Here is a 17,209-nt window from a genome sequence, read left to right as displayed (position 1 = left end):
CTTTACAACCCACCCCCTGTCTTCACAGCCCATCCTCCGTCTTAGCAACCCATCCTCTATCTCCACAACTCATCCCCCGTCTTCACAACCTATCCGCCGTCTCCACAACTCATCCCCCGTCTTCACAACCTATCCACCGCCTTCACAACCCATCCTCCGTCGTCACAACCCATCCCCCGTCTTCACAACCCATCCTCTATCTCCACAACTCATCCACCGCCTTCACAACCCATCTGCCGTCTTCACAACCAACCCCCCCGTCTTCACAACCCATCCCCTGCCTTCAGAACCTATCCCCCGCCTTCGCAACCTATCCTCCGTCTTCACAGCCCACCCTCCGTCTTCACAACCCATCCTCTATCTCCACAACTGACAACAATCAACCATCCTGAGAACCATCCCATCCCCAACAGCCCACCCACAGCCCCGGTCCACCACACCCTCACCACACCCCCACCACACCCCCACCACCACACACGTACTTATTCCGCGCCACCCACGCATCTCCAATACATGGTACCACCGATGTTGTGACACATGATGTCATTATACGACCAGCCCGCAACCAAGACGCCAGAGTGTGCATACCTCACCGCAGTCTGACAGCCCCAGCATCCGAGCTATCATTATTAACAACTATTTAATCGAACCACGTCAATTCTTCTCGCTTAATTGACATTGCAACCCATTCTTTAAACCCCTAGTCGTCAATTTTTGGACGACAACTTTGTCGTGAGTTTATTGGAATGGTACGGTCGATACGGTTGAGCCCGCGTCAGAGCAAGGGCAATATCAGGAGCTCCAATACGGAGCCGTGCAGCTGGCGACGTCTCTTCGTCAAGACTGGTGGTAATTACTAGCACTGAGAGGAGCGCTGGGAGCCAGGGAGAGGGTGGTTCGGCATCGATCTGGACTACAACTTTCTCCATCGCTGCCCGTCAGTTTCTCAATCACATCTAGAGGTCACCCACTTTTCACTTGCCACTTGCTGAGGCACAGGACACCACAGACTCGCCGGCGAACGGTCGGTCATCGCAAACTCCGGCTCAATCACGACGATGGCAACAACAGCTCTGTGACTCCATCGACGGTAAGTCCCGAGTTCCAGGGCTAATGCTCGCATCCATTACATCTAGATCAGATTGACGTCAATTATCTCCCGATTCAAGATAAACGGGGAGCAAGATTCACCTTGCACCATAATCAAAGACACGAACAGCCTAATCACGTTCCTCTTAATGTTTGGCTGTAGTTTCCGCAATTTACTTTACTTTGATTTGTTCTTACATTTTTGTCTTTTTAGCTTGGACATACGCATGTTGTGTAAACATAATGTTGATATGCAGAACGCTTACATATAGACAAAATCTTCTCTCGAAACTCTTGACATTTGCTTGATTCTGGTACACATTTCTGAATGAACCCGATTGACAAGACTGGCGTCATGTATCAGTCATCTCTTTTACAGAAAAGATCCCTTGGTACATGCCGACATTTCCGAAATATGAGTGAGTTAGTCAGTTGGATTTACCGCCGCTTTGAACAGTTATTTCACGGCGTGTCAGTTTAATGTGGGGGGAAGCCCGAAGTGATGCAGTTCTAAAACGTTTAGCATTTTGGTGAAACCATCGAGCGCGTGTATGGTGCTGAAAAACCTAGAAACATAATCGGGGCGAACCGGGATTCGAACCTACAATCATAGAACTCTGGCGTGCAAATGGGACGCAACTCTGCACAGCGAATTACAACCTCTTCGACGGCAGGGCCACACTCTGATTTATTAATATAAAGTCAATGATAATTTCCATATTCTACGACCGCCTCCGTGGTCTAATGGTAGAGCGTCCGCCCGGAGAGCGGAAGGTCCGGGGTTCGATCCCCGGCCGTGTCACACCAAAAGACGTTTAAAGATAGTACATGTTGTTACCCTGTCTGGCGCTCGGCATTAAGGGGCTAAAACAAGGTGTGGTCGGCTCGGAGTCAGTATACTGTGTCTGAGTGGGGTATTCATGTTAAACCGCGGCATGGTATCTCAGTGAGCTAGCACTATAAATCGGCATCAGTCCGGACTAGTACAAGCAGCCACAGAAGCACACACACGTCCATGCACGTCGCTATATAAGTGCAATAATCTTGGACGCGACGTTAAACCCCATTTCACCTCACCTGCAATATTCTACTCATTCAATTTATTAAAAACGGCCATTGTGACCATAAATGTCAAAACTGCTGTACTGCTGTGATGCTCATTGGATTTTCTAACCCTACGATGTTGCTGGCAGTGACACCTATTGTGTGTTAAGTAGCAAAGAGACTTTACCCGCAATTTCGTAAAAATGATTTATATGTGAGTGTTTCAATTTCAATCGTTTCAGCTTCAGGATATGGCTGTGTTTTTGGTTTTCGTCCACGAATAACCGTTCCTATGCAAAACTATTTGAATTTTTAATGTTGATTTCTCTTGTCTCATTCTATTTATGTCACATATCAGGTGTTTCTCACTCTATTATGTCACATATCAGGTGTTGTCTGTCACTCTATTATGTCACATATCAGGCGTTGCCTCTCACTCTGTTATGTCACATATCAGATGCCTCTCACTCTGTTATGTCACATATCAGGTGTCTCTCACTCTATTATGTCACATATCAGATGCCTCTCACTCTATTATGTCACATATCAGGTGTCTCTCACTCTATCATGTCACATATCAGGTGTTGTCTCTCACTCTGTTATGTCACATATCAGGTGTCTCTCACTCTGTTATGTCACATAACAGATGCCTCTCACTCTGTTATGTCACATATCAGGTGTCTCTCACTCTATTATGTCACATATCAGATGCCTCTCACTCTGTTATGTCACATATCAGGTGTCTCTCACTCTATCATGTCACATATCAGGTGTTGTCTCTCACTCTGTTATGTCACATATCAGATGCCTCTCACTCTGTTATGTCACATATCAGGTGTCTCTCACTCTGTTATGTCACATATCAGATGCCTCTCACTCTGTTATGTCACATATCAGATGTTGTCTCTCACTCTGTTATGTCACATATCAGGTGTCTCTCACTCTGTTATGTCACATATCAGGTGTCTCTCACTCTGTTATGTCACATATCAGATGTTGTCTCTCACTCTGTTATGTCACATATCAGATGCCTCTCACTCTGTTATGTCACATATCAGGTGTCTCTCACTCTGTTATGTCACATATCAGATGTCTCTCACTCTGTTATGTCACATATCAGGTGTCTCTCACTCTATTATGTCACATATCAGGTGTCTCTCACTCTGTTATGTCACATATCAGATGTTGTCTCTCACTCTGTTATGTCACATATCAGATGTTGTCTCTCACTCTATTATGTGACATATCAGGTGTCTCTCACTCTATTATGTCACATATCAGGTGTCTCTCACTCTGTTATGTCACATAACAGATGCCTCTCACTCTGTTATGTCACATATCAGGTGTCTCTCACTCTATTATGTCACATATCAGATGCCTCTCACTCTGTTATGTCACATATCAGGTGTCTCTCACTCTATCATGTCACATATCAGGTGTTGTCTCTCACTCTGTTATGTCACATATCAGGTGTCTCTCACTCTGTTATGTCACATATCAGGTGTCTCTCACTCTGTTATGTCACATATCAGATGTTGTCTCTCACTCTGTTATGTCACATATCAGATGCCTCTAACTCTGTTATGTCACATATCAGGTGTCTCTCACTCTGTTATGTCACATATCAGGTGTCTCTCACTCTATTATGTCACATATCAGGTGTCTCTCACTCTGTTATGTCACATATCAGATGTTGTCTCTCACTCTGTTATGTCACATATCAGATGCCTCTCACTCTGTTATGTCACATATCAGATGCCTCTCACTCTATTATGTCACATATCAGGTGTCTCTCACTCTATTATGTCACATATCAGGTGTCTCTCACTCTATTATGTCACATATCAGGTGTCTCTCACTCTGTTATGTCACATATCAGGTGTCTCTCACTCTGTTATGTCACATATCAGGTGTCTCTCACTCTGTTATGTCACATATCAGATGTTGTCTCTCACTCTGTTATGTCACATATCAGATGCCTCTCACTCTGTTATGTCACATATCAGGTGTCTCTCACTCTGTTATGTCACATATCAGATGTCTCTCACTCTGTTATGTCACATATCAGGTGTCTCTCACTCTATTATGTCACATATCAGGTGTCTCTCACTCTGTTATGTCACATATCAGATGTTGTCTCTCACTCTGTTATGTCACATATCAGGTGTTGTCTCTCACTCTATTATGTGACATATCAGGTGTCTCTCACTCTATTATGTCACATATCAGGTGTCTCTCACTCTGTTATGTCACATATCAGATGCCTCTCACTCTGCTATGTCACATATCAGGTGTCTCTCACTCTATTATGTCACATATCAGATGCCTCTCACTCTGTTATGTCACATATCAGGTGTCTCTCACTCTATTATGTCACATATCAGGTGTTGTCTCTCACTCTGTTATGTCACATATCAGATGCCTCTCACTCTGTTATGTCACATATCAGGTGTCTCTCACTCTGTTATGTCACATATCAGATGCCTCTCACTCTGTTATGTCACATATCAGATGTTGTCTCTCACTCTGTTATGTCACATATCAGGTGTCTCTCACTCTGTTATGTCACATATCAGATGTTGTCTCTCACTCTGTTATGTCACATATCAGGTGTCTCTCACTCTGTTATGTCACATATCAGGTGTCTCTCACTCTGTTATGTCACATATCAGGTGTCTCTCACTCTATTATGTCACATATCAGGTGTCTCTCACTCTGTTATGTCACATATCAGATGTTGTCTCTCACTCTGTTATGACACATATCAGGTGTCTCTCACTCTGTTATGTCACATATCAGGTGTCTCTCACTCTGTTATGTCACATATCAGGTGTCTCTCACTCTATTATGTCACATATCAGGTGTCTCTCACTCTGTTATGTCACATATCAGATGTTGTCTCTCACTCTGTTATGTCACATATCAGATGCCTCTCACTCTGTTATGTCACATATCAGATGCCTCTCACTCTATTATGTCACATATCAGGTGTCTCTCACTCTATTATGTCACATATCAGGTGTCTCTCACTCTATTATGTCACATATCAGGTGTCTCTCACTCTGTTATGTCACATATCAGGTGTCTCTCACTCTGTTATGTCACATATCAGATGTTGTCTCTCACTCTGTTATGTCACATATCAGGTGTTGCCTCTCACTCTGTTATGTCACATAGCAGGTGCCTGTCACTCTATTATGTCACATATCAGATGTTGTCTCTCACTCTATTATGTGACATATCAGGTGTTGCCTCTCACTCTGTTATGTCACATAGCAGGTGCCTGACACTCTATTATGTCACATATCAGGTGTCTCTCACTCTGGTATGTCACATATCAGATGTTGTCTCTCACTCTATTATGTCACATATCAGGTGTCTCTCACTCTATTATGTCACATATCAGGTGTTGTCTCTCATTCTATCATGTCACATATCAGGTGTCTCTCACTCTGTGATGTCACATATCAGGTGTCTCTCACTCTGTTGTGTCACATATCAGGTGTTGTCTCTCACTCTATCATGTCACATATCAGGTGTCTCTCACTCTATTATGTCACATATCAGGTGTTGTCTGTCACTCTATTATGTCACATATCAGGTGTCTCTCACTCTGTTATGTCACATATCAGGTCTTATCTCTCATTCTATTATGTCACATATCAGGTGTTGTCTCTCACACACTATCTGCTCTCACTATCTGCTCACATAATTGACATAAGTGACACACATAATTCACACACACATATCTGCTACACACTAGCTACACACATAAGTGACACACATATCAGCTACACACTATCTACTAAAATAAGTGACACATATACTTGACACACACATATCTGCTACACACTAGGTACACACATAAGTGACACACACAACGGATACACACTAGCTACACACATAAGTGACACACACAACGGATACACACTAGCTACACACACATTAGCTACACATCAGACAACTGTAAGTGGAAAGACACATCTAGGACAAAGAGTGTAGGAATTATCACTGACATAGTTATATATCCTTACAGCAAAACGTCCCTCTCCACACACCACTGCAACATTTGAACCACTAATATGCACTAACCCTGCCTCTGTAAAGTTCATTCTAGATAAGCTTCCGCCGCACGCTCACACAACATACAGCTTAGATGTGAAACAAATATTGATCATTTGTAATCGTATCAGGTATTCCACAAGAAACAGGGAACCTCCGCCACAGTATGTGGAATTGTTCAGCCCCGTCAGCTTCCGAGGGCGTGTACATAGTAGGCGGTGCCACCATACATCCTTCTGTACACAATGTTTGTGTTCCTGTAGAAGACATTATTGACAGGAAAAGTTCTGTAGACAATGTATGTGTTCTTGAATAAGGCAGCATGGACAGGCATGGTTCTGTAGACAATGTTTGAGTTCCTGTAGAAGGCAGCATGGGCAGGTATCGTTCCGTGGACAATGTGTGTATCACTGCAGAAGGCATTATTGATAGGAATCGGTCTGTACACAATGTTTGTGTTCCTGTATAAGTCATTATTGACAGGCATGGTCCTGTAGACAATGTTTGAGTTCCTGTAGAAGGCATCATGGACAGGCATGGTCCTGTAGACAATGTTTGAGTTCCTGTAGAAGGCATCATGGACAGGCATGGTCCTGTAGACAATGTTTGAGTTCCTGTAGAAGGCATCATGGACAGGCATGGTCCTGTAGACAATGTTTGAGTTCCTGTAGAAGGCATCATGGACAGGCATGGTCCTGTAGACAATGTTTGAGTTCCTGTAGAAGGCATCATGGACAGGCATGGTCCTGTAGACAATGTTTGAGTTCCTGTAGAAGGCATCATGGACAGGCATGGTCCTGTAGACAATGTTTGAGTTCCTGTAGAAGGCATCATGGACAGGCATGGTTCTGTAGACAATGTTTGAGTTCCTGTAGAAGGCATCATGGACAGGCATGGTCCTGTAGACAATGTTTGAGTTCCTGTAGAAGGCATCATGGACAGGCATGGTTCTGTAGACAATGTTTGAGTTCCTGTAGAAGGCATCATGGACAGGCATGGTCCTGTAGACAATGTTTGAGTTCCTGTAGAAGGCATCATGGACAGGCATGGTCCTGTAGACAATGTTTGAGTTCCTGTAGAAGGCATCATGGACAGGCATGGTTCTGTAGACAATGTTTGAGTTCCTGTAGAAGGCATCATGGACAGGCATGGTTCTGTAGACAATGTTTGAGTTCCTGTAGAAGGCATCATGGACATTTATCGTTCCGTGGACAATGTTTGAGTTCCTGTAGAAGGCATCATGGACAGGCATGGTTCTGTAGACAATGTTTGAGTTCCTGTAGAAGGCATCATGGACAGGCGTGGTTCTGTAGACAATTTCTGAGTTCCTGTAGAAGGCATCATGGACAGGCATGGTTCTGTAGACAATGTTTGAGTTCCTCTAGAAGGCATCATGGACAGGTATCGTTCCGTGGACAAAGTTTGTGTTCCTGTAGAAGGCAGCATGGGCAGGTATCGTTCCGTGGACAATGTGTGTACTACTGCAGAAGGCATTATTGATAGGAATCGGTCTGTACACAATGTCTGTGTTCCTGTAGAGTGAGTGAGTGAGTTGGGTTTAACGCCGCTATTAACAGTATTCCAGTTATATCACGGTTATACCAGTATACCAGTTATATTCTACCACCCACGCAGCGAAGCATAGAACATGACTCACTAAACTAAACTTGTGCCCATTGCAGTGGTGGCGATACTCTGTGACCTTGACACCATTGACGTCGCAGCCGACGATGCAGGTCCGTAAAATGACACCTCGAACTGGTCGCCTAGCGCGAATACCTTCAGCGCATAAACGATTCCTTACTGTCTGTGCTGATATCCTACGCAATCGTGGTAATGCCGAAGTTGTATAGGTGGCTGTGGTGGTTCTTTAATGTAAGTGACGTATCCGTATGAATCAGTCCTGTGCTCTAGTAATGACACGTGGTCGACTGGATCTGGGTAGGTCCCATGTTGTCCCGTGTGTCTGATAACGGTTCCACAGTTTTGTAATAATGTTTGGTGCTGCGTGTTAAAACCTGGCTAAAGCTGAAGATGGTTCTCCGCCGATGGCGTTGTTGCGTTGGGCTTCCGTCAGTCATGACATGCGAACGTCAACGTTAGGCAACATGGCAGATTTAGGATCCCTATGGCTGCCAGAACTTCATACTTCATATTGATCATAGGATCATTTGACAGTACTAAAGAGACAACATACTGGTGCCAATAGTTGTGGCGTTTGAGCGCCATGCTGGTCAACGTTTTGTCTTTCAAGGCGAAACGCTTGTGCCCACCTTTCAGGTATAACTGTCTGCCTCCAGCAGCAAAACAGAACGTAATGGCTAGCCATGAGTCCTGACCTTTCCACCACGGAGAACGTCATGGACATGATCGGGGACGTGTACGTCGACGTCAAAGGCCACGCACTACGAAGAGTGGACAAGGCTCTCTCAAATTATCATTTTGAGATTGATTAGGACCATGCCACGCCGTATAAACGAATGTTTGACCAATCGTGAGGGCATAACCCATTATTGATCAGTTCATCTCAAACGTTGATTTTTTTTACTACACACCCTTGTCGTCTTTCTTGGTTGTTTGCACCCTGACAATACACCACCAACATGTTCTCTTGATCGCCTACTCCTTTCATGTTCGTATCCACCATTACCATCACTCGATACCTCTTTATATTTCTGCAATCATCTGTTATTTTCGGATATCCCCCCACTTTTCTTTTCTTTTTAATTTTTTTTTTTTTTTGGGGGGGGGGGGTATATAACATGTGTTATAAGCTCTGTTGGTTAAAGGGGTTGCAAAGCATGTGGAACATCCATCTTGCTGTGGAAGATGAAACCCGAAGTTGATCATGATCTTTTTATTGTTTTTTTTTCAGTTATAAAAACACATTTCTTTACTTTGTTTACTGTTTTTTGTGAAGACATCTGGTCAATAGTTATTTCATTTTTATTTTTACATATTTCTGCTTAAAATGTTATCTGAGTATTTTGCCATGTTAGCAGTGGTATTCAATTTCCTCTCGTTGTTAAACCTGTCGCAACATATTGTCTTGCCGTAAAATCTATTGTTACCATTAAACAGATAATAGCCTGTATAATGACAGATCACAGGCCTAGTTTATTGCGCAACACGAGGCGTACAGCACATAAACCAAAGGAGTATGATTTGTTGTCAAATATGAGATGTCGACATTCTCGAGTGAAATAACATCATTAACGATAAAGCCACCATGATTTCTGTTATTCCCTTTATACCACACACCACTATTTATAAAGCAAGTATGTCGTACATGTAGCCTTGTCAGTCAGGCAGCCAGACTCTTGGCTCGATGCCCGTGATGTCTCAACAAATATCCAGCTTGAGTAGCCAGTTGGCATCATGATGGATGGTGTTCTTGCTGCGCGCGATCACGTGGAATAGGATACCAGACTGACGGGATACACTGTTTCTCATTCCTTTCAGTCATTTCCAGATACATAGACAATACGTCAAATACCTATATGCATTAAACAGACAAAGTCAGTTTCTATTTCTTAAGCCCATATCATATATGAGGCTGCCACCCCCATTTTTGTACGCGGGATTCAGGGGTCTTTTTAGACTTGGTGCACTTGGGACGGAAAGAAAATCGTATTTGATACGCAGATTCAACATGTATTACATATCTATGGTGTACTATAAAGTATCTGTTATAAATATTTATTTATTCGATAGTTATTTCAGGAATTTTACTTCAAATCGCACCCTTTTCCCAATGCTTTTGACATTTGTGTTAAGTCGTATTCGGGATGCAGGGATGAGACTTGAAAATTGGATGAATTCAGGATTCATGGGAGGAGGGTCAGGTACCACCTCTATATGTGAAAGATATCTTTTGCCTATCAACATATCAACCATTGGAGGGTATCATAATTCGGATCTTAATAGATTTAATTATTCTCGGTAGAGGCTTTTTCCTTTGTCTGTGTGAAGCGGACTTTTTTCCGTTGTGTTTTCGTGTAGTCGCACCTGCTTGACATGCACTATACAAGATGAATGGATGTGGTTTGTTTTCAATGATTTCAATCAATCTTGCTGAGACTGCTAATCAGCTGGAGCCTAGTTTTACGATCTACTTTAATCTGTCATCATTTCACGCATAGCAATAATTACATTCACGGGCTACCAAGATTTGATGCGCTGAGGTGAAGGTCGTTTAACCGGAAGTGTCTGGACCTAAACCAGAAACTCATCAACTCATCTTCAAAAATTACATGAATTAACCCAAATAGTGCATGACGACGTAGTCTGTCTCCTAGACCACAGGGAATTAATTTATATAAGGAGTCCGACTCAAATATAGAATGATTAGGCAAGTCTACGAGTGTAAGCGTGTAACAGTAATATAAGGAACTCATTTGATGTGTTAAACAGAAATAAAACTTCGCGGATTATTTACATTCACCTTGCACGCGTCTACACTTCACGCCATGCTGCTCTTTAAAACTGTATTGCTATTTGAGTTTGGTATCACATCTTATGTCGTAACATTTATCAATAAGGCGTCTAAGGCGCCCAATTTGCTGTGCCCAATTTGAATCGGGTCCCTTGGACATGCCAGAAACCTATGATGGTGGGTTCGAATCCCGGTTCGCCCAGATTATCTTTCTGGGGTTTTCAGCACCATACCCGTGCTCGTGGGCTTGACCAAAGTGGTTAACGTCTGAGACCTGCATCACTGCGGACTTTCTTCCTCCCACGTCAAGCTGACACGCCGTAATATGACTGGTATACTGTTCAAAGTGACGTTAAATACAACTCCCTCACTCACTCATTTGTCATTTTTATAAATGTAGACGTTCTGTTTCTGTCTTGCAGAAGTACAGCATGAAGTTGGTGTCGTTGAACACGTTGACGAGTGCGGAGAGGGGCGGGGGGAGTATGGAGTCCGGAGGATGGCGGAACCGGACGCTGGGTCTCGTGCAGTCTGCTCGCTCACTCCTTCCACGTCGTGCGCGGACGACCGAGGAGACAGTCAACTTCGCCAAGTGTTCCGAGTCGGAGCGAGAGATGTCGGTGTTGGAGAACGGGACCGGTCACAATCTGGCGTCCCTGGGGAGGGGATACAGCAGGGAGGGGGGAGAGGATGATATGGAGCAGGCGGACGAGGTGGAGGTATCCTCCCACCCGCGCAACAAGATCTCCGAGTGGCAGGCGGGTTGGAACGTCACAAACGCCATTCAGGTAGGTTCAGCACGACATCCCCAATAGCATATCCAGCATCCCCAGCATCAAAACTACATGCTTTACAACACAGACGCTCACACATCAATAATGAAAAAAAGTATACAAAACGTTAAGAATTTTTTGTTTCTTATGACCCGCTCGCCTCTAAAATTGTTTGTTTATTTGTTGTTTGGCGCCGCACTCAGCAATATTGTAGCTACATGACGGCGGTCTGTACATAATCGAGTCTGGACCAGTCAATCCAGTGATTGGCGTCATGAACATCGATCCACGCCTTTGGGATATGATGACATGCATCAATCAAGTCAGCGAACCTGACCACCCGATCCCGTTAGTCGCCTCTTACAACAAGCACAGTCGCCTTTTACGGCAAGCATGGATTGCCGAAGACCTATTCTACCCCGGATCTTCACGGGTGCCTCTAAAATTGCCCCCTCCCATAACATGTTTTTAATATTTATGTGGCTCTGTTAAGATACTTTTGCAACTCAGATTTCATATTTGCACTATAGGGAGATTAGGGCTGGAGGATTATAGTCTGTTCTTTATTTGTGTTCACCTTGAACTTGTGTTCAATGTGGATGAATAACAGGGGAATCTAGTCGTAGTAACCATGCCCGTGGACACTTGGAGCCGCAAGGGATGCGACCAAAAGAGTTCACATAGGAATAAAGATTACTTTTCAAAATTGTTTACCTACTTTAGAAATAAAACTTATAAAATATAATCCTCCCACCCTTACCAGTATATCTGAAAGTAGAGTCACGAGCAACATGAATACTTTGGAACAGGCCTTAAATTACTTTTGAAGACTAGACTCGCACTTGTTTACTCACAATTTTGTATATTTGGCTCGGCTGCAAGATATGGTTAACATGCCACTTCACATATCATACCTCATTCATGTTGATGCGCGCAAACAATCCTATTTCATTTTTCTGCGCAGATGATTTATCCAGGGCCTGCTGAGCGTTTTTTTCGTTCCTACCGATAACGCGCATGTTGCCATATTGCCATTAATATTTATGATGGTTCCCAACTTCACTGATCTGCGACATCATTATGATGTATAGAATGGGTTACTTCCATCATTCTGTGTTTCAGTTACCGATATATTCGAGTAGTATGGAGGAGAGGGTAATATGTCATAGCAATTAAATAATCAAATAATCAAATAATATCATAAGAAATGTGCATGTCTTACCTACCAATGTGTTCAGTATTACAACTGAAAAGTGAGTGAGTATGGTTTTACGCCGCTTTTAACAATATTCCATCAGTATCACGGCGGGGGACACAAGAAAGTGGCTTCACATTGTACTCATATGGGGAAATTGATCGAGGGCCATGCGTATGATGATTCAACGCTTTAACCACTTGGCTACCCAACCGCCCCTGCCACTGCGAAGTGATTCAGGGCTTACGGTAAACACTTCTACGCATTTTATCGTAAACTATATACACTACAATAGCCGGGAATTTCTAAGCGTCACTTCGAGATGATTCAGTGCTTAAGGTATATAGAATCACGTTTTTTTCTGAACCCGTGAAGATCTGGATTAAAACTGGTCTCGCTTACTTGGTTAATGCATATCATCGTATCCCAATTGTGTAGATCGATGCTCATGATGTCAATTATGGATTGTCTGGTCCAGACTCGATTATTTACGGCCGCCGTCATATAGCTGGAATATTGCTGAGCGCGGCGTTCAACAACAAACAAACGTATTTTAGGTGTAAATGTGTCTCAAAGCTATGTACACCATATTAGCAAAGCATCACAGTCGTTCATTGTAAGGTAATCTCGTCGCATTTTCTATATTTTTATCAATTATTGACCATTCTTGGGGGCAATACCTTGTTTTATCGGCCCAACAGCCGAAATCAATATCAGTTTATTGGGTCCATTAAATATTATATTGCACGAATTGTGGTCAATAATTGTTTTATTACATAATTTAAAAACAAGAATATTTCAAATTCAACAATCAGATTATACGGGAAGTCACAGGAGATGAGGCATAACAAGGTGTTACGCTCTCCCTGATTGGTTGAGAACATATCTCCTTTGAGTCCAATGGTTAAATTACTCTTTTGCTCGCTGGGCGTCAGTGTGGGTCTCAGGGCAATACCGTGTTTTAAGGAAGGGGGGGGGGGGGGGGGGGGGGGGGGGGGTTGGGGGCGGTCGGGTAGCCTGGTGGCTTAAGCGTTCGCTCGTCACGCCGAAGACCCGGGTTCGATTCCCGACATGGGTACAATGTGTGAAGCCCATTTCTGGTGTCCCCCGCCGTGATATTGCTGGAATATTGCTAAAAGCGGCGTAAAACCATACTCACTCACTTTAAGGAAGGTCCCTTATCAACCAATGAAAATACAGATATAATATGTAAATGTAATAATGTATTATATACACTCTGTTTCCTCTTACAGGGCATGTTCATCGTGAGTTTCCCCTATGCCGTACTGCAGGGAGGGTACTGGGCGCTAGTTGCCATGGTTGTGATAGCATACATCTGCTGCCACACAGGCAAGATCCTCGTCAACTGCTTGTACGAAGAAGACGAACAGGGTCGACGTGTGCGGGTGCGACACAGCTACGTGGACATCGCCAAGCACGTGTGGGGTGCCCGCTATGGCGCCCGTCTTGTCAACTGTGCCCAGATCATTGAGCTGTTGATGACGTGTATCCTGTACGTCCTGCTATGCGGAGATCTGATTGTCGGAAGCTTCCCGGATAGCCCTCTGGACCTCAGCTCGTGGATCATGGTCAGCACAGTGCCTCTGCTCGCGTGTGCGTTCCTCCAGAGTCTCCGACGGGTGTCCTGGCTGAGCTTCTGGTGCTCCGTGGCCCATATGCTCATCAATGCTATGATCCTGTTGTACTGCTTGACGCGGGTCCGCGAGTGGCGCTGGAGCGATGTCCAGGTTCGTATCGATATCTGGACCTTCCCCATTTCTCTTGGCGTGGTCGTCTTTAGTTACACCTCACAAATATTCCTCCCGACGCTGGAAGGCAACCTGACGGACAGATCCAAGTTTAGCTGCATGATGCACTGGACCCACGTGGCAGCGGCCATCTTTAAAGTCATATTTTCCTACGTCGGATTCTTGACGTGGGGCTTTGCCACCAAAGAAGTCATCACCAACAACCTTCCCACCCAGTCCTTCAAGATCGTGGTCAACCTCATCCTCGTGGCGAAGGCGATGTTATCTTACCCCCTACCATACTTCGCAGCCGTCGATCTTATCCAGACGTCCATGTTCCAAGGCAAGTCGACCACGCCCTTCTCGCCGTGCATCGACGACAACTTTCAGCTGAAGGTGTGGGCCCTGGGTCTCCGGCTTGGTCTGGTCCTGGTGACGACAGTGCTCGCCATCTTCATCCCACACTTCGCCCTCCTCATGGGCCTGATCGGGAGCTTCACGGGAACCATGCTGTCCTTCGTGTGGCCCTGCTACTTTCATCTCAAAATAAAATGGACGACTTTGTCGCGGGTTGACCGTGCGTTGGATGTGACTATTATAATACTAGGTGTTCTTTGTGGAACTGTTGGCATGTACTACTCCGCGCATGCGCTGACACGTGCATTTCAAGGACTTCCTCCCGATCCTTTCGGAAAGAAGCAGCTTTAACGTTAAGATAGGTAGCCCTATATCCTGATTCACCCAACCAATGGATGTACCTTCATCTGTATCTGATGGGAACTCCATGTACTAGCTCCCTGTGTGGGTTGAACGCTGTCACCAGGTGTAGGTAGGCGTGGACAGATAGGCTTCAGATGAGACTTCTCCCACCTTTGCGTTTGTGCATTTTTGAAAACCTAGTGCTGTGAACATTCTTTGGATGTAGACTCAGAGTTAGCTGCTCTGTCAGTAGTGTTTAATGCGGCCTCGTGTCTGGTAGTGAGACTCAACAAACATCCGCAAGAGGGCGACACGGACTGATCTTGTCACATAAACTGGCACCATATTTTCACATTATCTCACCCGCTGATGAAATGCTGTGGCGGCCGCGTTGTAATACATTTGATGACCCTCGTGGGGACACGCCGGCACTGACATAATGACTGCCCTCGGTTTTGTGATTGTCCATCACATCGGAGTTGATTAGTACAGTTATTCCAGCAGATCTGACCCAGTAGGACAGAATCACCTTAGATATCGCCACTTTAGCCCCTTCCCGGGAACTCGTGCAATAGGACGACTCCGCCTGCAATAACTCCTCTCATTCAACTTGTTCACTCAACACAGACCCTCTTATCTGTGCACCAACAGCCATGTCCCTGCCACATTCCCACCTTCGTCGATTTCAGTCTTCGGTTCTGAACTTCCCTGTCTTCCCACATATCTCACCCCGCCCACTATCCTCAACCACACCTTTCACCCCGCCCACTATCATGAACAACATCTCTCACCCTGCCCACTATCCTGAACAACATCTCTTACCCCGCCCACTATCCTGAACAACATCTCTCACCCCGCCCACTATCCTGAACAACATATCTCTATCCGCCCACTATCCTGAACAACTTATGTCACCCCGTTCACTATCCTGAACAACATCTCTCACCCCGCCCACTATCCTGAACAACATCTCTCACCCCGCCCACTATCATGAACATCTCTCACCCCACCCACTATCCTGAACAACATCTCTCACCCCACCCACTATCCTGAACAACATCTCTCACCCCACCCACTATCCCGAACAACATCTCTCACCCCACCCACTATACTGAACAACATATCTCACCCCGTCCACTATCCTGAACAACATCTCTCACCCCACCCACTATACTGAACAACATATCTCACCCCGTCCACTATCCTGAACAACATCTCTCACCCCGACCACTATCCTGAATAACACCCTCACTCTGCTCACTATTCTGAACAACACCCTCGCTCCGCCCACTATCCTGAACAACACCCTTACTCTGTTCACTATCCTGAACAACACCCTCGCTCCACCCATTATCCTGAACAACATTTCTCACGCCGCCAACTATCCTAAACCACCAACACTAACCCCGCCCTACTATCCTGAACAACACCCTCACCCCGCCCACTATCCTGAACAACAACCTCGCCCCGCCCATTCCCCTGAACTCTATCTCTCACCCCGACCACTACCCTGCTCACTACTCCACTATGACACCAATCGCCCTTTCTACCCAATGCCGCGCCCCGCTCTGGTCTTCTACCCTGTTCACAGAGTTGAACATTTTTGCACATACCCTACATCTAGCAATAAATGTCACGTGAATAACTACGGTTCTTGTCATCTATTATACCCTGTCCGACAGTGTGGCAGTGAGAGTCGACTGTAGAGGAAGCATGATGCTTGTTTAGTGAGTGGAGTGTACTGACAACATAAACACTGAATAAATACAGTACACAATGTATTGACAATATAAACACTTAATAAATACAGTACACAATGTACTGACAATATATACACTGAATAGATACTGGACACAATGTACTGACAATATAAACACTGAATAAATACAGGACACAATGTACTGATAATATAAACACTGAATAAATACAGGACACAATGTACTGACAATATATACACTGAATAGATACTGGACACAATGTACTGACAATATAAACACTAAATAAATACAGTACACAATGTACTGACAATATAAACACTGAATAGATACTGGACACAATGTACTGACAATATAAACACTGAATAAATACAGGACACAATGTACTGATAATATATACACTGAATAGATACAGTACACAATGTACTGACAATATAAACACTGAATAG

The 17,209-nt window shown here is 44.5% G+C and overlaps 1 protein-coding gene across 1 annotated transcript; it reads left to right on the top strand.

Annotated features, from left to right (window-relative positions):
• Positions 1 to 772: 772 nt before the first annotated feature.
• Positions 773 to 16,672, top strand: LOC139478709 (vesicular inhibitory amino acid transporter-like). The gene is made up of 3 exons (XM_071261295.1): positions 773 to 1,090; positions 11,053 to 11,418; positions 13,852 to 16,672. Exons 2-3 carry the CDS (start codon positions 11,062 to 11,064, stop codon positions 15,052 to 15,054), a joined length of 1,560 nt encoding a protein of 519 aa, XP_071117396.1. The 5' UTR covers positions 773 to 1,090; positions 11,053 to 11,061; the 3' UTR covers positions 15,055 to 16,672.
• The last annotated feature ends 537 nt before the right edge of the window (positions 16,673 to 17,209 follow it).

This window comes from Haliotis cracherodii, unplaced genomic scaffold (assembly GCF_022045235.1).
Source record: "Haliotis cracherodii isolate W230 unplaced genomic scaffold, xgHalCrac1.p SCAF_4, whole genome shotgun sequence".
NCBI lineage: Eukaryota > Metazoa > Mollusca > Gastropoda > Lepetellida > Haliotidae > Haliotis > Haliotis cracherodii.
Note: the sequence above shows the minus strand (reverse complement) of the source record. Positions and strands in the feature narration are given on the sequence as shown.